Genomic DNA, 24,204 nt, shown 5'->3' with positions numbered 1-24,204 from the left:
AGGCGCTCATCTGAGGGTGGCAGGTCGAGCCCGTCGGGGCGCACAGCAACTCAGCTATCTCTCTCCTTCCTTCCTTTATTTATTTATTTATTTTTTTGTCCTGGAAACTAAATGCAGGAGCATTATACCATACTCCCGGCCCTATTTTATACCATGCTCCCGGCCCTATTTTATACCATACTCCCGGCCCTATTTTGCCAGATTGCTGAGGCTGGCTATGAACCTGGGATTCTTTATCTCAGCCTCCCAAGCACTAGGAGTCCAGGTGTGCACCACCTCAACCAGCAAGTTCTTTCTTATTTATTTATTTATTTTTAATTTTTTTTGTGGTACTGGGAATGAAACCCAGGGGCTTTCTACTTCTGGGCTACACTTCCAGACCTATTTTATATTTTTATTTGGAAACAGGGTCTCACTAAGTTGCTGAGAGCCTCACTAAGTAGATGAGGCTGGCTTTGAACCTGTGCGATCCTCCTGTCTCAGCCTCCCAGGTACTGGGATTACAAGCGTGTGCCACCACGCCCGGCTATTTATTTTGAATCGGTGTAAGCTGCTGAGGCTGGCTATGAACCTACGATCCTCCTGTCTCTGCAGGTACTGGGATTGCAGGTGTGGGCCACTGTACCTGCTCAACACAGCTCTAACTTGCACTGTGCAGCTCCTCAGAGCCGGCCACCTGCGGCTCGGAGGCAGCTGCCCTCATGTGGCTCAGGTGCAGCCAGCGCCCATGGAGTGGCGTCCTCTCCACAGGACCTCGGGGGGCAGGGTCTGCAGCCTGAAACTGGCCCCTGCACTCAAAACACCCTGGGAAACAGGCTGCTGCAAAGAGCCAGCAGGAGAGACTCAGCTTTTGCCAAGCCATCTGTAAATACGGGTGGCGCCGATGCAAAGGGCCACACGCCTGAGTCCAGGCAGATGTGCCAGGATGAGCCCGGAGGGCGGGCATGTAGCTTAGTGGTAGAGCGCTCAGAGTGTGGCCAAGGGCCTGGGTCAGAACCCCAGCACCACACACACGAAAGCTCAGTTCTGACCCAAAGAAGTACGACCCATGTCACACTGGTGCCACCTATGGCCACCTAACAAATACTCGCAGGCTGAATGGGGAATGGAGTAGCGCAAGGGCTCCGGAGTCAGCGGGGCCTGAGTGTGGCTTTAGGCTAAAGACCTGTGTGCCGGTGCTGGGCACGGAGGGAGGCTGAGACAGGAGGATCACGGTTCACGGCCTGCCTCAGCTACTTAGTGAGACCCTCTGCAACTTGGTGAGACCCTATTTCAAAAGCATAAAAAATAGGGTGGGGGGGGGTGTAGCTCAGAGGTAGAATGCCTCAGGTTCAATCCCCAGTACCGCAAAGAAAAAAAAAAGTTCTGTGCCTCATCTGGAAAATAGCCAATAAGGCCCAATAATGTCTCTCTGACTGCTCTGCTGTGAGGATCAAATGACACTTATGTAAACTGCTTACCCCACAACAAGGAAGTCATAGGTGGCTGTCGCCGCTACTGTGTCAGGACCGCAAGGGGCGAGTACTGGGACGAGGGCTGAACAGCTGAACAAGGTTCAACCTTAAACTTCAGATCTTAAAAGATGAGTGGGCAGCGTGCCAGGCGCAGCTCCTATGCCACCCTCCAGACGCCACAGGGAGCAGCAGACAGGGGTGAGCTTCGGCCCAGCTGCACGGGGCCAAGTCCAAACCCCAGCCCGACCCCTCGGCTGCTCAGTGCCTTGGATCCTGTCTCCTGAGTCGCACAGGGATGCCACGGCTCCCCTGTAAGGACTTAGGGCCTGGGGCTCGCTGAATGCCAGCCTCCCTCTCCTCGTCAGGCAGTAGCTCCTATAAGCTCATGCACTGCCTCTGAGGGTTGCTGGGCATGCTTAGATGGCAGAACTGTGGCCTCACGGGCCCTGCTGACTAGCTGGAGGACAATCCGACGAGCCAGCAGCTGTGAGGAGCCTGTGTCAGGGCAGTGGGCACTAGAGTGGCCTGAGGCACGGCCAGGAGGGACAGCGCTGCAGAGGACATGAGAGCGCTGCGGCCGGGTGGGGGCTCGCCCGGGAGTCAGAAGCGAGGGCGCTCTAGACAGAAGTGCAGAGGGCAGGGCATGAGAGAACGAGGCTGCCACCATTGCAGAGCACGCTGCGTGCAGCAGCTCAGTGGACAGCGGGGCCAAGCATGTGAGAAGCCCGGCAGGGAGGGACACAGCTCCAACTGGGAGTCAGAAGAGCTGGAAGGTGGATGCATGAAGGGAGGAGAGACAACCGCAGCAGTGTGGAGAGGGGTGGTGGCTTGATGGTGGGCAGGCAGGAAGGGAAACCAATGTGCAAGCTGTCGCCGTTAAGTGGCAGCAGTAGAAATGATGACCATGATGCCGAGCATGGTGGTGCATGCTTGTAATCCCTGCACTTGGGTGGCTGAGACAGGAGGATCACACAGGCTCAAAGCCAGCCTCAGCTACTGAGTGAAGCTCCCAGCAACCGAATGAGACCCTGTTTCCAAATAAAATAAAAAATAGGTCTGGGAGTATAGCTCAGAGGTAGAAAGCCCCTGGGTTCCACCCCAAGTACCACCAAAAAAAAAAAAAGAAGAAAGAATTGGTGGCAACTGTGGGCTATAGGGAGCAGGCAGAGAGTCCAGGATGGCTTGTTCTGGCCTGAGCATCTAGAAAGGTGGGTAGGTAGGTCAGCTGGTAACCAGAGGCAGTAATAAGAACCCTCCTCTAAAAGTAGAATCACAAATAAAAGTAAAACTCAGAGTTTAACCAGGAAAACAGTCCTGACTCTGAGTATTTGTAACAGAGGGAGTTTGATCCTGGGAGCCAGGTGGAGTGGCCAATGGTGAGGCAGTCTGGAGATGAGCGAGGGCAGGCCCACCCCTTGCTGGATCAATAAAGGGATTTCCAGACATGGCGTCACACACCTGCAATCCCGGTACTCGGGAGGCTGAGACAGGAGGATCACAGGTTCGCGGCCAGCCTCGGCAACTTAGCAAGGCACTCCACAACTGGGTGAGACCCTGTTTCCCAATAAAAAATAAAATAGGGCTGGGTGTGTGACTCAGAGGTAGAATGCTCCTGAGTTCAATCCCAGCACCACACACAAAAAAAGAGCAAATAAAAAAGACAAAAGGAGCTGGTTAGGTCATCTGTCTGCAGGAAGGACCCACCAGACAGGAGCTGGGGCTGCAGAGAAAGCCACGAACAGAGGCAGTGCCCATGACAGACACAGGAGAGAAGTCCCTCCGTTTCCCACCAGCGCCCCCCACCCGCCCATGGGGCTGGCTCTTGGGACACCGAGTGGGGCGGGAGGGTGAGGAGGCTCCGTGAGCACACGCTGCAGAGGAGGATGTGGGTAGAGGAGCAGGTGCAGGCGCTGCACAGCGGTGACTAAGTGGCAGGAGGCGCCTGAAGGTGCCTCCGAGGGCAGGCCAGCAGGGGAGGAGAGGAAGGTCCTCGAGAGGACTCACAGCAGCAGCCGAGGGCACAGATGGTTTCTCTTAGCCTGGACCGCGGGGTCAGAGTCCAGGCGTGGAGTGTGCCGTGTGCTGGAATTTCCTGTAGCTGCCACTCGAGGCCCATCACCAGTTCCCAGAAGCCAGCAGGTGAGCGCGGCAGCTCTCATTCCTGTGGCGCCTCTAACAGCTGAGGCTGACTTGGGCCTCCCCACAAGCGCAGGACCACACTGTCGCCTGAGACGCCTCCTCCCAGTCCTCCTCCCCAGCTCTGGGCTGTAGGTACTCCCTGCCCTCCCCACATTGGCCCTGTTCCTTCCAAGTCTTTTCTTGAAAAAGCCCCTGGCACACCTAAGCCTGTCAAGAATCTGAACCCAAAGGACCTGAGCTAGGCCCCAGCTCCCCCAGCACTCCAGATCTTTAATCTGTTTATTTTTGTGGTAATGAGGATGGAACCCAGGGACATTCTACCTCTGAGCTACATCTCCAGCCCTATTTTATTCTTTATTTGAAACAGGGTCTAAGTTGCAGAGGGCTTTGCTAAGTTGCTAAGGCTGGCTGTAAACCCGCGATACTCCTGTCTCTGCCTCCCGAGTATTGGGATCACAGGCATGCACCACCACTGGGCCCTCTGGGCAGCTCTGGGCGGAGGGAGAGAGCACTGAGCAGTGCTCAGGCCACAGGGCCGCTCTGCCATTTTCTAGTGAGCTGAACAAGCCCGGCTCAGTCTCACTCACAAACAGCTCTGTGCAGCCTCTGAGATGTGCCCTGCCCTGCCACCTACAGGGCCAATCACTTAAGTCATGGGCACAAAGTGTCCCCCAACAGAGATTTTATAAAGTGTCCCCCAATAGGGAATTAACTAAAGCCACATTTCAGCTATAATTCTGTAACTTAGTAACTAAAGCACAGTATTTTTTGGTTCTGGGGATTGAATCTAGGGGCATTCTACCTCCAGGTTCCACCCCTAGCCATTTATTTATTTATTTATTTATTTATTTATTTATTTATTTTGTTTTGTTTTGAAATAGGGTCTCGCTAGGTTGCTAAGAGTCTTGCTACTTGCTGAGGCTGTCCTTGAACCTGCGATCCTCCTGTCTCAGCCTCCCAAATACTGGGATTATAAGTATGCACCATCATGCCTGGCTGAAGCACTGTATTTTTAAAGTACCTGGGATCCTAAAAGAGTCTTTGTGTAATAGTCTCGAGGCATGAACACTTCCACGATGATAACCAGACACCAGAAAGCGTCTTCTTGTTCCAGGTACAGGAGGGCCACCGCCACCAACCTGCGAGCAAACGGGGAGCAAGGTCAGCGCCGACCCCCGTGCCACAGAAGCTGTGTTCTCTCTCACGGCCCACACCATTCCCAGCTCCCAGCCAAGGCCAGCGAGTGCTCCTGAGCAAGGGAGGCACCTGCTGCGCTGCGAGAGGCTTTTCCTCTGGCTTCTGTTCAAAGGTGGAAACTGTTTCCCAGGGATCAACCAGACTCAATGTGGCTAATTCTTCCAGTTCATTGTTCAAGAAATTCCAACCAGTCCTTTGTGTGTGTGTGGTGCTTGGGATTGGATCTAGAGACATTTTACCTCCAATCTATATCCTCGGCCCTATTTTACTTTTTATTTCGAAACAGGATCTCACTAAATTGCTTCAAACCTGTGAACCACCTGTCTCAGCCTCCCAAGTACTGGGACTACAGGCACTTGCCACCATGCCTGGCACCCCCAGCCCTTTTTATTTTTTGTTTTGGGATTACAGGGTATTGCTAGGTTGCCGAGAGTCTCACTAAGTTGCTGAGGCTGTCCTGCAACCTGAGATCTTCCCATTTCAGTCTCCCAAGTACTAGGTGTACACCACCACACCTGGCTCCAACAAGTCCTTTAATGCACTAAAAAAAAAAAAAGGTGTGAACATAAGTAACAAAGAGTGTAAAATGGCTTAAAACCAACTTTACTGCTGGTACAGTGGTGGTGGCATGCATCTGTAATCCTAGACTGCACTATTAGGCAGTTTCTGATTTACAAGCCTTCTTTTCTTTACTTTTCTTTCTTTTTCTTTTTTTTTTTTTTGTGGGTCTGGGGATGGAACCCAGGAGCATTCGATGTCTGAGCTACACACCCTGACCTGTTTTTTATTTTTTATTTTGAAACAGGGTCTCACTAAGTTACGGAGAGCCTAAGTACCTGAGGCTGTTCGCAAACCACGATCCTCTGGTCTCAGCCTCCCAAATGGTGGGATTAAAAGCGTGCACCACCACACCGGGCTTCTATTTTTCTTTTTTCTTTTTTTTTTATGGTACTGAGTATGGAACCCTTCTACCTCTGGGCTATACTCCCAGCCCTATTTTATATATTTTTTTTATTTGGAAACAGGGTCTCTTAAGCCAGTGCTACTGGCTTCGAACCTGCATGATCCTCCTGTCTCTACCTCCCAAGCGCAGGGATTACAAGTGTGCGCCACCACACCCGGCATTTTTTCTTTCTTCTTAGTAGACCCTTCTAGAGTGTTCTTTTTTTTCCCCCCAAAGACACACACACAGAGGCTACCCTGTCCTCACCAACCCAGAGGCAATAACTTCTTAAAACCCATTTAGCTCCATTTGGGTCCTAACCAAGTAGCATCCGGTTTGAAAGCCTTTCCTCAGTAACAGCCTCATGTACACAGACAGCCTTCACCTGGAGGCTGGCACCCAGCGTGGACAGGGAGTGAAACAGCCTCTGCGCGGCCTGAGAAAATACCAGCTTCCAAAACCCAAGCTCACGTGCTTGGCTGACAAGTCCTCAGGGACACACCTCAAGTATATTCTTCACCCATCTTTCTTTTTTGGGGGGATGGGTGTAGTACTGAGAGTTGAACCCAGGGGCATTCTGCCTCTGAGCCATTTTTTCTGTTTTGTTTTGAAGCAGGTCTCACTAGGTTTCTGAGAGTCTCGCTGCACTGCCGAACCTGGCCTTGAACCTGTGATCCTCCTGTCTCAGCCTCCCAAGTACTGAGATTATAGCCGCCATGCCTGGTATTCCTTTATCTTTCTAACAGGCTTGGTTGCATATGATCACTATCCAAAGAGGAATATAACTGCCATGATAGTAGGAAGCAGAAATAGCAGAAAGTGTATCTGGTAAAATCTGATGGTAAGATGTGGTCTGTAGCACCCAACGTCCAGGGCCAGGAGGAACTTCGTGGCCGGCAGATCTCAGGACCTCCTGAGGCCTCGCACTGGCCCAGCCCAGCTCGGGACAATGAGCCAGGATCACTATGAAAAGGTGGGAGGACTTCACTGTCCTCTACTTCTGGAAGCTAGAAAGTATGTGAGACCTGTAGAGAGAGTCCCGTATAAAAGACAGTGAGCTTAGATCCTTTAGGGGTGAGGAGCAACTTAACTCACAAGGATCATATGTAATTAAGTTGCGACCATGAGCTTTCATTCTGTGCAAAATGAACTAATGCAATGAAACTCTTCTGATTAAAACCAAAGTGTGAAGAGATCAACGAGGAAGAAAAACTGAGAGGACATGCAGGTTCAAGGGAATCTGACTTTCACGTCCGCCCCCTCTTCAGTACTAAGATTGAATCTAGGGCCTCATGGATGCTGAGCCTGGGTCCCAACTCTGAACTATGTTCCCTGCCCCAACTTTCTATTCTTGATGCTTTCTGAAAGCACGTTTGTTTCCCTCAGTTATTGAGAACTGGAGACACTGCATCATTAAAATGTGCTTGCTGCAATCATCTCTCCTCAAGTCACTGGCTTTCCTTGGCTAATCAAGAAAGGGAGGGAGCCGCCAGGCAGTGTCTGTGCCTACAAGTTCTCTAGATGGCAGGTGGAGCTGGGTGTGGTGGTGCACGCTTGAATCCCTAGATGTGGAGGCCGAGAGAATTGGAGGCTTGAGACCAGCCTTAGCAACTTAGTGGGAACCTCAGAACTTAGCAAGATTCTGTTTCTAAATAAAAATAAAATAGGGCTGAGGGTGTAGCTGAGAGGCAGAACACTGCTGGGTTCAATTCCCAGCAAACACACACACACACACACACACACACACACACACACACACACACACACGACAAATGAGAGTATTCTATGTTTGACACCCACCTGTTCAGGCCCTGGCAGTAGCCGATGTCCGGATTCCTCCAGGAGAAGGCAAGCAGGACGTTACGGAGCTTCTGTATGCCTTCTGAGGTGGGGCCGGAGTAATGCTTGTTGTTGGGCAGAGTCCGCAGCAGGTCCAGCTCGATCTGCTTGGAGGCCGGGTTCTGCTTCTCCAGTGCCTTCTGAAGCAAGATCTGGAAGTAGCCCGGCTCGGCGTTATCTTTCAGCTTCTTCCTGTGGAAGTCCACGCACCACTTCCACACCTTGGAACGATGATCGTGGGGGATGCCTGCGCGGATCAGGTTTTTTAGTTCTGGAGAGCACATCATCTCCCTGTTCATTGTGCTTGCAAAATAGTTTTCCCACTTGACCCCGGTGGACACTTCCTGGTTTTCTGTGAGGTAGAGAGTCTTCAGGTCTAACGCGCGGACCTTGGCGACCAACTTCTCTTCCTCGTCATCATCAGGGACAGTCCTAAACCCATAAATATCATACTCACTGTTGGTTTAAAAAAAAGAGAGAAAGAGAGAAAATGAAAATATGTTCTTGACAAAAAGGCCAGTGAGACAGAACAGACAACCTAGAAACCAATTCATGGATACATGGCATTTTGATATGTGACCAGACGTTTCAAACCAGTGAGCAAATAATAAATAAGCTTTTCAATAAATAAGGTTAGGACAGCTGGCTAGTTAGAAGCGGTTACGTTTTAGATACAGAATGTCAACCAGAAGTGCTCACATGTGGAAGCCTGGGCAGCAAGGTCCAGAGATGGGGCGCTGGGGGCTTGGGTTTGAGGACTGTATCTGTCCCTGGCTCCCCGAGAGAGCTCAGATCACATCTTTCCCCTCTCCCTCTCCCTGTCTCTCTGTGCTCCTTGGCTGCCGTGAGCTGGGCGCTTCCCTGCGCTGCACCTGCTGCATGACGGCTGCCCCGGAGCAAGCCAAGCATGGACTATGCATCTGCAGTCATGAGTCAAGCAAACCTCTCCTCCCTAGGCTGCGCTTGCCAGGCCACAGCAGTGAGAAGCTGACTAAAACATAAGAAAAATTCAATCAGACCTTCTGATGCCACACAGGAAAAAATCAATTCCAGATAGTTTAAAACCTTGAAGGTTGCCAGGATATACCTCTAATCCCAATACTTTGGAAGCTGAGACAAGAGGACTGCAGGTTCAAGGCTACTCTTGGCAACTTGGCAAGACTCTATTTTAAAATAAAAAACAAAAAAGATGGGGGTGTCACTTGGAGGTAGAATGCCCTGTTCAGTCAGAAAATAGCTTATATGGGTTCTTTTCAAAAAGTTTTAAAATCTAATTTTGTTTGGTACAGGGGAAATTAACCCAGGGGCATTCTACCTCTGAGCTGTATACCCCAGGCCTTTTTATAAGTTGTGAAAGCCTGGCTTATATAGATCCTTTTGTTTTGTTTGTTGGTGGTGGTGTTAGTGTTGGTACTGGTGGTGTGTGTGTGTGTGTGTGTGTGTGTGTGTGTGTGTGTGTTACTGGAGATTGAACCCAGGGGCGTTTTACCTCTGAACTACATCCCCCAGGCCAATTTTATGTTTTATTTTGAAACAGGATCTTGCTAAGTTGCCAAGGCTCACTTTTTTTTTTCTTTTCTTTTTGTGGTACTGGGGGTGAAATCCAGGTGCTTTTCTACCTCCAGGCCATACTCCCAGACCTATTTTATACTTGATTTGGAAACAGGGTCTCACTAAATTGCTGAGAGCCTAAGTAGCTGAGGCTGTCTTCGAACGTGTGAGATCTTCCTGTCTCAGCCTCCCAAGCGCTGGGATTAAAAGCGTGCGCCACCACACCAAGGCTCACTTTGAACCTGAAATCCTCCTGTCTCCACCTCCCAAATACTGGGATTAAAATTGTGTACCACTGCACTTGGCATTATATGGGTTCTTAATCCAAAATCCATCACAGGCTTCTAGATTCTGTGACCCCCCCAAAAAAATGCAGGTGTGTGTGTGTGTGTGTGTGTGTGTGTGTGTGTGTGTTGGGAGTATGCCAATGGCTTGTAGCAGATCCTCAGAGGGTTCTGGCTCACTGAATCAGATCACCCAGGCAGCTTTCCCTTCCAAAGAAAGTCCATTCCCCCCACATCCTCCCTTTGCTCCTAAATCCCCTGTGGGTGCAACTGTGTCTCAGGAAAGGGTTCCTATGAAAAACGGACTCCTCTAGAATAAGGCTACTTTGATATGGTACTGGAGAAAAAGATCTTGTAATCAACAGACCAGGCTAATTCCCAGATCTGTCAGTTTGTTACTGTAGGAGAAATGGTATTATCCATCCTGCCGACATGAAAGCTTTGCCATGAGCATCAAATGAGACAGAGTTGTGTAAAATCCTCCTGTGAATAGCTACTACTGTTGTAAAGACTAGAGGAATAGGGTGCACCACCTAATGGTTGCTGGCACCTTTACCTGACAAGATGAGGCTTAACAAACGCTTGCTCCGGCTGCTCTTGGCTCTCAACCTGCAGAGCATCCTCCAGCAACTGGGCTATGACATCCCGGGCAGGCCCCTGCTGCTCTGAGCAAACTGGTGTCTTCATTTCTTGAAGCAAGATCAAGTATTTGCTTTCTATCTGGCAGAGCTTGGCTTCCAGGCTAGAATACTGCAGAGGTTGTGAGAGTTAGCTCCATCCAGATAGACACACAAGAAATACAATATTTAGGTGTTTTTTTTTTTTGTGTGTGTGGTACTGGGGATGAAACCCAGGGGCATTCTGCCTCCGAGTTACACCCCCAGTCTGATTTTTTATTCATTTTGAAACAGGGTCTCACTGAGTTGCAAAGGGTCTCACTAAGTAGCTGAGGCTGGCCGCGAACCGCTGTCTTCCTGTCTCAGCCTCCCAAATGCTGGGACTACAAGCGTGCGCCACCATGCCCAGCTTTTAGGTATCTTTAAGTAAATCAATGGTGACGAGCCCAGATTATTAAGAAGTGAGCCAGAGGCAGACTATAGTAAAGATAAGAGATGACTGTATGGCAGAGGCCACCTATCATGGCTAGAAGGCCTGCTGCGGCCCCTCTTCCTTCTGGGGACCTGGCACTTCCCAGAAGGGGTGCTGACAGTCAAAAAGGCCAGGAGGCGGCACATGCCTGGCCCTGCATGGGACTGCAGTGAGCAGGAACCAGGCCTCGGGCCACACTGCCAACCCAGGACACACCAGTTTTCTTAGAACATTGTGACCCATGACTAGTTCCCATCGGCCACCTGATCAGAAAAATCAAATAGACCCTGGAAAGCATGCAGAAATAAAGCTTGGGTAGATGCTCTGAGGTCTGCCTGGAGACGTGTATAAGGCCCATAACAGCTGTGGGTATGACCATTTCGATACAACTGAATTGTTTGTGGTCCTGCAGTTCACAAAGCCCTTTCAGCTACAACCATGTCTGACTCCCAAACCAACCCTACTGGTTTCACAGCAGTCGTTACCTTCACCACCCCTATTTTATAGGTATGAAACTTGACAGCATTAAGCCAAAATCCAAGTAACCTTAATTTGGGAGAATTTATCATTGTACTTCATTTCCCCTCAAAACTCTATTAAAATACACATGCGTGAATGGAAGGCACACTTAAGGACATTTCTCTTCGCCTCTATCAAAGACAAAGAACATAGCTCTACATGATATATATAAAATAGATTTGGCTGTCAGCTAAAGTGGTTTGAAAGTACGTGCATTTAAGAATGGTTCCTTGATGTATGAATACAATGTACTAATAAAAATTAAAAAAGAAGAATGGTTCCTAACCTGCCCTCCCACCAGTTAGTGGAGCAGGTCCGTCCCAACCCACCTTTGCCATCAGGTCCCTCTCTCTCCTTTCTGCATTTCTTCGTAGAGCTGCAAGTTCCAAAATTTCCTTATTTAGAAATTTATTTTGGGTTTTGTACCCCTGTAAGTTATCCTGTTGGGACCAAAACGAAAAAAATCCATTAATTCACAATGCGTCAACATAACACACTGACCTCAGCAAATAGTCTTAAGTTAGAACAACTTCTAGGGACCTTTCTAGCTAATCTTTTTGGCCAGTAAAAGGAAGGTAGGCACTGCTGCTGTAACTAAGGAGATGGAAAAAAAAAAACATCTATGTAAATGACTTTTCTCAATTGGTGACAGAAGTATGTAAGATTTATTTCCTAAATATTTGCAACTATTCGATCTATTCATATTCATTGAGGAAGTACAAAAAAAGCAGAATCTTATTTAACTAGAGCAACTGAACTGATTTTCTGTATGTTTGTTTATTTTCGTGGTACTGGGGACTGAATCCAGGGGCATTCTACCTCTGAGCTTCACCCCAGCCATATATGTGTATATATATGTTTATGGACTAACTTCAGAGGCATTCTATCTATGAGCTACACCCCTAACCCTATTTTTTATTCTTTATTTTGAAACAGGGTCTCACTGAGTTACAAAGGACCTCACTAAGTAGCTGAGGCTGTCCTCGAACCGCGATCCTCCTGTCTCACCATCCCGAATGCTGGAATTATAAGCATTCGCCACCACATCCAACTCTGTTCCTCAATTTTCTACTTCAAAAATTTCAAACATAGAAACAGATGAACAAAAAGTATAAGAGAGGTGGGGTACAGCTCAGTGGTAGAAAGTTTGCCTAGAATACACCAGGCCCTGGGTTTGATCCCCAGAACAACAAATAAACAGAATAAAGTCTTTACCTAATTCACCAACTGTTAACTTCTGCCATATTTACTTTATGTCCTCAAGAGAACATGACCAGCTGGTGACAAGTTCTGCCAAGCCCAAAGACAAACAAAAAGAGGGAGGAGAATTTTCATGTAAAATGCTGCGAAAATAAATTTTATGGAACTTCTTCGGACCATCCAAGTAAAACAATGAACTGAAGAAGCTTCTAAAGAGAGAGAAATTCAAACCACCTCCAAGCTACACCCCAGCCCTATTTTATTTATTTATTTATTTATTTATTTATTTATTTATTTATTTATTATTTTGGTGGTACTGGGGGTGGAACCCAGAGGCTTTCTACCTCTGGGCTATACTTCCAGACCTATTTTATATTTTATTTGGAAACAAGGTCTCACTAAGTTGCTGAGAGCCTCACTAAGTAGCTGAGGCTGGCTTCGAACCCGTGCGATCCTCCTGTCTCAGCCTCCCAAGCGCAGGGATTAGAAGCATGCAACACCACGCCCGGCTATTTAATTTTATTTTGAAACAGGGTTTCATTGGGTTGCTGAAAGTCTCCCTAGTTGCTGATACTATTGGGTTTTTTTTTGTGTGTGTGGTACTGGGGTTCCTGGAAACCCTTCTACCTCTGGGCTACACTCCCAGATACCTACCTTTTATATTTTTATTTGGAAACAGGGTCTCTTAAGCTAGCAAGGCTGGCTTCGAACCTGCACAATCCTGTCTCCACCTCCCAAGCACGGGGATTACAAGCGTGTGCCACCACGGCTGGCTGATACTGTTTTTGAACTTGCAATCATTCCATTTCAACCTTCCAAGTAGGATTATAGGTGTGCACCACCACCTTAGAGTCAAGAAGATATTTGCAAAGAGGGTGACCAGGCAAAGAACCTTTGGGGCCAGATGGGGCTGACAGCCACCTGTCTGGGGTCTGCTGGGCCCCATGTCCTAAGAACACATCCATTGGTCTCGGGAATTCGTGGGGGCAAGCATTGAAGGCCGTCTCTATGGCCTCACTGACGAGGCACAGGCTATTCAGTTCTCCCCTCGGGACCAGGAGGCTTCTCTACAGCTGAGGAGCCGGCTGCCCTTGCCGACCCCAGGAGCTGGGAGTGCCTCCGCCCTCATCTTCTGTTCTCCACCCCAAGGCGTGACGTGGTGAGTTGCTGCTGTTCAGGAACCGCCACCCACCCACAGCTAGCCCAGAGAGGAGCTCAAAGCTCAGTCCTCCCCTCCGTATGTCAGGATCCTCCCACCTTGGGAGTGGGGCCCTGGCCCTCAGCAGGCTGTCTCAGGCCTGTATGGAGTCGGGTCCACCTCCCAGCTGGCCCTACACTAGCTATCATGAACAGTGCTCATGCCCAGCCCATGTTGGGCCCAGCATTAAGCAGTGCACGCCGAGTTTGTGTGTGCACTCATGCACAGAAGCACAGTGACAGCCTTCATATGTGCCGTGGTGGAATTTCTCAGGTGGCAAACACAGAAAGGAAGTCTCAGCAACCTGACCTGTTCCAACCAATGGAAACAGTGCAGGACTAAAATGTTCAATTTTCCCTTGAGTGCCCATAATTATTTGACTAGGGCTGGGGATATAGCTCAGCAGTAGAGCACTTGCCTAGCATGCATGAGGCCCTGGTTCCATCCTCAGTATCACAAGAAAAATAAATTATAAGTTATTATTATTTGACTGTAAGTTCTATTACACTTGTCCCAAAAAAAGGGCATAGCTGCTCAGCCATCTCAACAAATCAGCTCACAGAGGCCAGTGCCTCCATGAGTACTAACACTTAAATGTAATAGAGATGGCGTATTGGCGGGCTTGGGATCTGTCCCAGTAACCAGAGCCCATGTCCTGCTCTTACTTTCAGCCGGTCCAGCTCCAGCTGGTCCCTGCCGGCCGGGGCGGTCGTGGGGGAGCAAGGCCCCAAGGTAGGAGAAGACGCACTGCCCTCGGACTCGCTGAGCTTGATGATGACCTCGTCCTTGGCCTGGATGGTCTCCATCAGCATCCCCAGCCGCTCGCTGAGCTCGCCCACCTGGCTCTTCAGCATCCTCACTTCCTGCCGGAGACTCTCCCTCTCCAGGGTGAGCCTCTCCAGCTGGCCGCTGAGCCCCAGGATCTGATCGTCCTTCTGGTGGAGAAGCTCCAGCGTGTCTCTGGGGACCCCCTCGCAGAGGTGGCCGCTCGCGAAATACTTGTCATACTGGGACGACCGGACTGTCTGCTGCAGCAGCCGAACCAGCTCCTGGGAACCAACAGGAGGACGGGGTGAACGCACGGACGGTGAGGGGGGAGGGAAAGCAGAAACCCTGACCACGCTACACGGAGCAGTTGTTGGAACTCGAGAGACTTTACTGGAAACATTTTAATACTGAACTTCCTCTTGAAAGATCTCAAAAATAGAGAGGAAAAAATATGGACTTGTGAAGACTATCTGCAGAGCACAATAATAGGAAACAGGAAATCACGGATGTGCAGACTGTGATTAGCAATGGTTCCTGGTAAATGTGCATTAAAGAATCTGTGCTCTAAGATTCACCGAACTTCTCAACAGTTACACGCAATTCGGTTTATCAGCTCAGAAAGAAACTGCTGTCTAACAGGATGTGGAAACTTTTTAAACAACTGGTAAAGGGCTCTGGGCTGAAGCCCAGCTCAGGGGTGGGGCTGGGTGAGGGCGTGCACCTCCCCCTCCCCTATCATGAGACCAGCAGGCGGGCACTAGCAGGTAGGACGGCGTGGCAACACGAGGCTCCGGGGGACCGGGCCTCCCTGGCCCTTGGGCAAGGTGAGGCAGCCTCAAGATCAGTTACCTTCTGACTGGACAGGTCTTTCCTCAGCTGCTCCAGCTCCTCCTGCTGCCTCTGAACCTGCAGCTCCATCTCGGAGGCTGGCTTGCTGCCGCTGCCACTGCCACTGCCCGACAGCCCCTCACCAGAAGGCTCGACACTGCTGTGACGATTTTTGTATGACCCGATTATATCTTTCAAAGGGCGCTTTCCTTTGTAGGGGTTTCGTCCAAAGTCAAAGGGGAATCCCGAGCCAATTACGCCTACATAAAAACAAAAGTTTGCTTTATTAAAAGCAGGTGAAGCTTCCTTCTGGGAACTATAATAGAAATATAGTGTATTCAGCCCGGTATGTGGTGGTGAACACCTGTAATTCTGTTTCTTGGGAGACCAAGGGGGGAGGATTGCCGAGCCCCCGAGAATGCAGGGGAGCTGAGATGCTTCTCAGCAGCTCCCTCGTTCCACCCAATAAAAAATTTGCTTAAAACCAAAGATGACTGCCACTAGATATTTACTTGGAAGGCCACCATGTGGTCACTTTAAAACTATGACATACTAGAAATTCTTGCTTTTTATTTTTGCTAATCTCTCTCTAGTTAAAAACAACAACAAACACAACTAGCTGGGCGTGGTGATGCATGGCTATAATCTCAATACTTAGGAGGCTGAGACAAGAGGATTGCAGATTTGAGGACAGCCTCAGCAACCCAGCAAGACCCTGTTCCAATATAAAAAGGGTGAGGGTATACCTCAGAGGCAGAATAGAATGCTCTTGGGTTCAATCCCCAGTAACCCCCAAAACCCCAAATGCATGTATTTATTTATTTATTTATTTATTTATTTATTTATTTATTTTGCAGTACTGGGGATTGAACCCAGAGGGATTCTACCTCCGAGCTATACCCAGCCCTATTTTTTATCCTTTATTTTGAATCAGGGTCGCACTAAGTTGAAGAGAGTCTCATTAAGTAGCTGAGGCTGGCTGTGAACCTGTGATCTTCCCGTCTCAGCTAGCTCAAATGCATGTTTTAAAAAGTTGTAAACATAGCCGGGCGTGGTGGCGCACACTTGTAATCCCCACACTTGGGAGGCTGAGACAGGAGGATCGCACAGATTCTAAGCCAGCCTCAGCTACTAAGTGAGGCTCTCAGCAACTTAGTGAGACCCTGTTTCCCAATAAAATATAAAATAAGTCTGGGAGTAAGCCCGGAGGTAGAAAAGCCCCTGGGTCCCACCCCCCATTACTACCAAAAAAGAAAAAAATAAAGAATAAAAATTGCAAACATAAGCCAGGTGTGGTGGTGCACACTTGTAATCCCAGTACTTGGGAGGCTAAAACAGGAGGATTGCAGGTTTGCATCCAGCCTTAGTTACTTACTGAGAACCTTTTTCAAAACAAAGAATAAAGACGCCGGGCATGGTGGCACACACTTGTAACCCCAGCATTCGGGAGGCTGAGACAGGAGGATCATGGTTTGAGGATGGCCTCAGCTACTTAGTGAGGCCTTTTGCAACTCAGTGAGACCCTGTTTCAAAATAAAGAATAAAAAATATGGCTGGGGTGTAGCTCGGAGGTAGAATGCCCCTGAGTTCCATTCCCCATACTGCAAATAAAATAAAATAAAATAAAATAAAATAAAATAAAAATAAGTAAAGAATAAAAATAGGGCTGGGAGTGTAGCCTGGAAGTAGAATGCCCTTGGGTTCCATCCCCAGTGCTGAGAAAAAAAAATTTGTTTTTAACATATTTTAAATACTCATTTAGAAACATACTTAAAGCTGGGCATGGTGACACATGTTTAAATCCCAATACTTGAGAGGCTGAGAAGATCAAAGATTCACAGCCAGCCTCAGCTGCTTAGTGAGGCTCCTGCAACTTAGTGAGACCCTATTTCAAAATAAAAAATAAAAAATAGGTCGGGGAGGGGGGGTAGCTCAGAGGTAGAATGGCCCTGGGTTCAATCCTCAGTACCAAACACACACACACACACACACACACACACACACACACACACACACTTTAGATACTTTTGCTTAAACATGAGTATTTAACAATACTGTGGGATTTAAATAAATTTGAATGTAGATGGCTTTAAATATAAAAAAAGAAACACGAAAGGGCATATACGAGTTCAACTTCTGTGAAAGTAGGACTTGGGCAGATGCGCCTGCGCTCTCGGGAGCAGCACTGGGGTCTGGGGGCGGCCGGCCGCTGGGTGAGCACTGGTCACATGGCGTCTTCACTCTGACAATTCCTTGACCTACGTGTTTCTGACTTGGGAACTTTTCTGTATGTTATGCTTCAGTACAAAATGTACTTAAAAGGAGGGGAAAGCCAGGTGTGGTGATACACGCTTGTAATCCCAGTACTTGTGAGGCTAAAACAGGAGGGTCACAGGTTCGCAGCCAGCCTCAGCAACTTAATGAGGCGCTCCACAACTTAGTGAGACCTTGTTTCTAAATAAAGACTAAGAAATAGGATTGGGAGTGTATCTCAGAAGTAGAATGCCCCTGGGTTCAATTCCCAGCACACCCACACACACACCAAAAAAAAAGAGAAAAAAATACAAAGAAAGAGAGTCAGCTTTCCGCAGATATCATGGACAGTAACTGGTGGGCTATTCTTGGAGCTGTTAAAGAAGCGCCCACGAATGAAGGAGCAGTGCGGCCCAGTGGAGCCCTGGCCCCTTCCTTCTCTCTGCTCCCAGGCCATGGGCAGCCCTGAGCCACCACACGCTCTCACCATGACGTGCTGCCGCAAGCCCAGAGCCATGGAGCCAACTGGTCAGACGAACACCTCCAAAACTGCACGCCAAGACAGACGCTTTCTCTAAGTTAATCTGTTTCATAATGGAAAGCTGACTAACACAATGGGTACACCAGCACTGAAGATTCAAGATGTAAGCCGGGCGCGGTGGCGCGCGCTCGTACTCCCTGCATGTGGGAGGCTGGGACGGGAGGATGGCGGTTCGCAGCCAGCCTCAGCTGCGACTTAGTGAGGCCCTCTGCAACTCAGTAAGACCCTGTTTCAAAATAAAGAATAAAAAATTGGGGCTTGGGGTGTAACTTGGAGGTAGAATGCCCCTGGGTTCCATCCTTAGTACCACTAAAAAAAAAAAAAAAAAATTCAAGATGTATTTTCTTTTGAATACATCTCAAATTTCTAGTAATGAAAAGTTTTAAATCACTATTTTCATAAAAAGGAACACAGCTCCCAGGTGTCCTGCCTTCTGAGAAAGCTGAACATCCTTTGGACTAGACACTTTTTCGTAGCGTTTCATTTTTCAAGCTTATCACTTTATGTCCCACACAGAACGCGAACCCCCACTGGGCCTTACGCTTCTAGAAACACCTGCTGATAAAGTCGGCTCCTAGAAACACCTGCTGATAAAGTCGGCCGTCCCTGGGGGCTGAGAGGAGGAGGCTGAGAGAGCAAGAGAGTGCAGGGCTATGCTGTACCCTTGTTTCCCTCAGCCATCTGCTTCTTCCTTTCTTCCGGTACCACGGACTCCTCCAAGTCCTTAGGAGGTGGGTCTAAAAGTTCCCATTCTTCATTGGTGTAAAACACCGTCCTCCGACTCTCATGCCCTCTCCCAGGACGAAAAGATGACATTGAGTTCCTATTGGGGGGAAAAAGGAATGTGTGATTTAAAAGCAAGAAAAAACAAAACGCCATTTCATGCACCTAAGATTGGCAAAAATTAAGACTGGATAATACCAAATGTTGGTGAGATCCAGAGAAATGGGACTCTTATACACTGAGAGTGGGCATATAAATTGACGCTATTATCCTGTTCGACAATACACCACTAAGTTGAAGAGGTGCCTACCTCAAGATCCCAGCACGTCCTAAGAGAAATTCTTGCTTAATGTGGAGAAGACACAAACAAGAACATTCAGTGTAGCATCGTTCATATTAGAAAAAAGCAGTAGAAAAATAAACTGTAGCATATTCCTACAACCAAATACTAGCTAGCACTGAAAGGGAAAATACTTCCCAAGTGCCTACTATGTACTGTTCTGGGTGCATGGGATACACCAGTGAGCCAAACAGCAAGATTCTTAGCCTTGATGAATGCACATTACAGCTGAAGTTATATGTATCAGAAGGAGAAATATGTTTAAGTGCTGGTGAAAAAGGAAAGAAAACTGAAGAATCGTAGGTGCAGCAGGATGCTGGCTTGGTTGTGTGTGTGGGGGAGGGGTACTGGAGATTGAGCCCAGAGGCATTCTACTCCTGATTATACTCCTAGCCCTATTTTATTTTGATTTTTTTTTTTTTTTTTTTTTTTTTTTTTTTTTTTTTTTAGTGTCTGGGGATGGAACCCAGGGGCATTCGACCTCCGAGCTATGGCCCCTGCCCTATTTTTTTATTCTTTATTTTGAAACCAGGTCTCACTGAGTTGCAGAGGGCCTCACTAAGTAGCTGAGGCTGTCTGCAAACCGTGATCCTCCTGTCTCAGCCTCCCGAGTGCTGGGATTACAAGCGTGCGCCACAACACCCGGCTTATTTTGATTTTGAAATAGCTTCTCACTAGGTTAATGAGAGTCCTGCTACTTGCTAAGGCTGTCCTTAAATTTGTGATCCTCCTGTCTCAGCCTCCTGTCTCTGGATTATAGGTGTGTGCCATCATGCCTGACTTATGACACTGGTTTATGTGTGTGTATGTATGTGTGTGGTACTGGGGGTGGAATCTAGGGGCTTTTCTACCTCCGGGCTATACTCCCAGACCTATTTTTTATACTTTATTTGGAAACAGGGTCTCACTAAGTTGCTGAGAGCCTCACTAAGTAGCTGAAGCTGGCTTCCAACCTGTGCGATCCTCCTGTCTCAGCCTCCCAAGCGTGGAGATTACGTGTGCCATCACACCCGGCTCCGTACTGATTTATTATTTATTTATTTATTTATTTATTTATTTATTTATTTATTTTTGCAGTACCAGGGATGGGACCCTGGGGCATTCTACCTCTGAGCTACACCCAGCCCTTTTTTTATTCTTTATTTGTGTGTGTGTGTGGGGGGGGGGTACTGGGGATGGAACCTAGAGGCTTTCTACCTCCGGGCTATACTCCTAGACCTATTTTTTTTATATTTTATTTGGAAACAGGGTCTCACTAAGTTGCTAAGAGCCTCACTTAGTAGCTGAGGCTGGCTTCGAACCTGTGCAATCCTCCCGTCTCATCCTCCCAAGTATGAGGATTATAAGCGTGCGCCACCACGCCAGGCTTATTCTTTTTTTTTTTTTTTTTTTTTTTTTTTGGTGGTACTGGAGTTCCTGGAAGCCCTTCTACCTCCGGTATACACTCCCACGGGCTACACTCCCAGACCTATTTTTTAACATTTTTATGTGGAAACAGAGTCTCTTAAGCCAGCGAGGTTGGCTCCGAACCAGCGCGATCCTCCTGTCTCCGCCTCCCAAGCGCGGGGATTACAAGCGTGCGCCACCACGCCCGGCATTATTCTTTCTTTTGAAACAGGGTCTCACTGAGTTGCAGAGGGCCTCACTGAGTAGCTGAGGCTGCCCGCGAACCGCGATCCTCTGTCTCAGCCCCCCAAGTGCTGGGATGACGAGTCTGCGCCGCCACGCTTGTGATACTGCTTTAAATGCTCATGGTGCGTTCTTAACAGAGATTACTTATGAACACATGTATACAATAAAGCTGTTCTAAAGCTTCACACAAGTGAAGGAGAATCATCAGTTACAGAATATTGGTTACCTCTGTAGAGAGCAAGTAGAGAATAAAATGAGTCAAGAAGATTTTGATGCTGTCTGGAATGTTTTAACTTGTTTTTAAAAATACAGCAGAAGCTGGGTGTGGTGGTCCATGTCTATAATTCCAGCACCTGGGAGGCTGAGACAGGAGGATCACAGAAAGTAAGACGCAACAATCTAGCGAAACCCTGTTTCAAAAGAAAAAAATAAAAAGGGCTAGGGGTATAGCTAGGAGGTGGCATGCCCCCAGACTGGGATTACAAGTGTAATAAAATAGCAACAGAAATACGACAATAAAATAGCAACAGAAATACAACAATAAAATAGCAACAGAAATATGACACATTATAAAAATGGATAGTGGTTACCAAGTAATCCCTATGCCATATGCCTGCCTGTGTGCCCAAAACATTTCACTAGAGGGATACAAAGCTGGGCTGAGATTCCTATTCCATTGAAGATGGAATAGCAGGGACTGGATTTACCCACCTTCCTGAAAACTTAAAAACTGAACAAAATATAGGAGAACATGACTTTCAGACACTGGGTATCACACAGCTCAGGACGGGGACCCTGAGGGGAGCCTCGCCCTTGCCCCAGCTTACTGCCTGAAGAGCATCCAGGCCACTGCAATCAGACAGGGCCCGGAGGAGCCCCGCAGCTACAGCTGAGGACCCAGGGCCATGGGAGGCCACAGGACGGAGGACTGCAGAGGTAGCACCGCAGACAGCACAGATGGTCCTCCCGGCCTTCAGCTGAGAGCTGCTCAGGGCCTGTGTGTAAGAGGCTGCCTGCGGATTGGAAAGCCGTGCCTGGTGAGCAGAGGCAAAATCCCTGAAGCTTGCGCAGGCCAGGCACAGCGCCTAGGTCAAGCAGCTAGAGTGAAAGCCTCTTACCTCGCGGGTCCTCAAAGTGCTCGAAGGGCCACGGACAACCCCATTCTAACTAAGGGTACTCTCACCTACAGAACAACATTTGGAAGCAAACTGCAAGAAGATCGAACTGCCTCTGAGCCATCTCATTACATCTAAGAGCAAAGCTCGAGAGTGTTCAGTGAAAACCAAATAGCCTAGCACACAAAAAGGTGAAATTCAGAAAACCTGGTATCCGACTTTTAAGTTAGCAGGCATGTAAGAAGCTGGAAAACACAGCTCATAAATGAGAATAGTCAACTGAAAGAAATAGACCCAGAACTGACAATAAGACCAGGAAGCAAGGATTTTAAACATTACAACAACTCCTCACGTTCAAGAAGCTGGAAGACTGAACATGCTTTAGATCTCAAAGATGTTTCTTAAGAGATTCAAATCAGCTGGGCACAGTGGCACAGACCTCTCATCTCAGTATTTGGGAGGCTGAGACAGGAAGATTTCAGGTTCAATACCAGCCTCAACAACTTAGCCAGACCCTCAGCAACTAAGTGAGAACCTGTTTCAAAATACAAATAAATATATAAGCAAAAAGGGCTGGAGGTAAAGCTCCGTGGCAAAATGTCCCTGGGTTCAATCCCAGTATACCAAGAAGAAAAACAAAAAACAAACAAAAATACTCAAGTGATTTTTGGCACTCAGCAACTTAGCGAGACCCTCAACTTAGCAAGACCACATTTCAAAATAGAAAATAAAAAGGCCTGGGGGTGTAACTCAGAGGTAGAATGTCCCTCCAGTAAAACACACACACACACACACACACACACACACACACACACATACACACACGCATGCACCCACGCACGCACACACACACACACAGAATACACAGTCCTTCACTTGGGAAGGCTGGATTTAAGATTTTTAAGCTTTACAATGGCTCAAAAGTGATACATATTCACTAGAAACTCTAACTTAATTTTTATATTTTCCCAGTCAGGGAACACATGCAATATGGTACTGTCGAGATGCCGGGTGGAGCGAGCAGCAGCTCCCAGTCAAGTACTGGGATTACAGGCGTGTGCCACTGTGCGGGGCTCACTTACCTGGAATTCTTAAAAAAGGAAAGCCAACGCATAGTGACAGAAAGAGGCTCAGAGGTTGCCGAGGGCCTTGTCAGGGGCGGGGCCAACTGCAAAGGGGCAGGAGAAGCTTCTTGGGGAGAAAGAAATGTTCTCTATTTTGATTATGGAGGTGAAATCACATGACTATATAATTTCTTTTTCTTTCTTTTTTTTTTTTTTTTTTTTTTGGTGGTACTGGGGTTCCTGGAAACCCTTCTACCTCCGGGCTACACTCCCAGACCCATTTTATATTTTTGAAACAGGGTCTCTTACGCGGCTGGTTTCCTCCTGTCTCCACCTGCCAAACTCGGGGATTACAAGCCTGCGCCACCACACCCAGCATGACTGTAATTTCTAACATTCGCCAGCCTACACACCTAAAATAAGTGACCTATAGGTAAATTATATTTCAATATAGTTGTTAAGATAAACAAAAAGGAGAAATGTGCAGTGTTAGTGTGTGTGTGTGTGTGTGTGTATGGTACTGAGGATGGAACACTGGGGCATTCTACCTCTGGGCTACACCCTCAGCCCTATTTTATTTGCAGAGGGCCTCACTAAGTAGCTAAGGCTGTCTGAAAAATGTGATCCTCTTGTTTCAGCCTCCCAAGCACTAGGATTACAAGCATGTACCACCACACCCAGCTTCAATGCTTGTTTTTAAAGCACGAGTTTTTTACCTTTTAATTTTTATGTCATTAAAGTATTTTAAAAACTTAGAAGAATGCAAAGCAGTTACATAACCCACTTAAATTGATTAAATCTCTGCAACAAATCTCCAGAACCTAGCAGTCACACCTGTTTAAGATCTGACAGAGCCAGGTGTGGTGGCGTATCCTAAGTACTGCAATCCCAGTACTTGGGAGACTGAGATAGAAGGATCAAGGTTTGAGGTCAGCCTCCGCAATTCAACAAGGTCCTCAACAACTTAGTGAGACTCTTTTAAAATTTAAAAAATAATAAAATAGGGCTGGGACATAACTCAGAGAGAGAACCTGAGTTCAATCCCTACTGCCACACACACACACACACACAAAAAAAAGAAAACCTGAAGGATTTTTTCCTAGTTATTTGGCCCAGGAGGGAGCAGGCAAATGGGCGCCATCAGCACCCCCACGCACTGCTCACCTCCTGCACCCTCGGAGCCGTGCTGTGCTGCGTCTCCACTCAGACGGCTGCGTGGAGGGCTCTGGCCAGCCCCACGCGGACCCAGCAAGCAAGATCCTGTTGTAGTGACTCTGACCTTACAAACATTACGGAACTGTGGAGAAAACTCTGGAAAACTCTCACATATGCTTGATCCACTTTTGGTTTTGGTTTTCCAGGGGCATGGCTGGGATTCACCCAGGGCCTCATGCGTGCTAGGCCAGTGCTCCACCTGAGCTCCGCCCCAGCCTCACCACTGCTCCAGTGTTCTGACACAGCCAACTCGTGTCTTTGCTCAGCACCAGCGCCTCTGGTCCCGCCACACCACCAAGCTCTCCGGCTGCC

At 48.1% G+C, this 24,204-nt stretch overlaps 1 protein-coding gene across 2 annotated transcripts in view; it reads right to left on the bottom strand.

Moving 5' to 3' along the window:
- The window catches only part of TBC1D2B (TBC1 domain family member 2B), a gene marked incomplete at both ends in the record, with an annotated part of 70,663 nt that overhangs the window by 6,710 nt on the left and 39,749 nt on the right, over positions 1-24,204 (bottom strand). For both annotated transcript variants that reach the window (XM_080691804.1, XM_080691805.1), the window contains 7 exons: positions 4,615-4,732; positions 7,534-8,028; positions 9,964-10,157; positions 11,345-11,455; positions 14,079-14,462; positions 15,031-15,269; positions 18,466-18,626. In XM_080691804.1, coding sequence (XP_080547930.1) covers positions 4,615-4,732; positions 7,534-8,028; positions 9,964-10,157; positions 11,345-11,455; positions 14,079-14,462; positions 15,031-15,269; positions 18,466-18,626 — 1,702 coding nt within the window. The remainder of the gene's footprint in view (positions 1-4,614; positions 4,733-7,533; positions 8,029-9,963; positions 10,158-11,344; positions 11,456-14,078; positions 14,463-15,030; positions 15,270-18,465; positions 18,627-24,204) is intronic.

Source organism: Muscardinus avellanarius (assembly GCF_963383645.1).
Source record: "Muscardinus avellanarius genome assembly, chromosome: 3".
NCBI classification, from domain to species: Eukaryota; Metazoa; Chordata; class Mammalia; order Rodentia; family Gliridae; genus Muscardinus; species Muscardinus avellanarius.
This window is presented reverse-complemented; position numbering and strand designations above follow the sequence as displayed.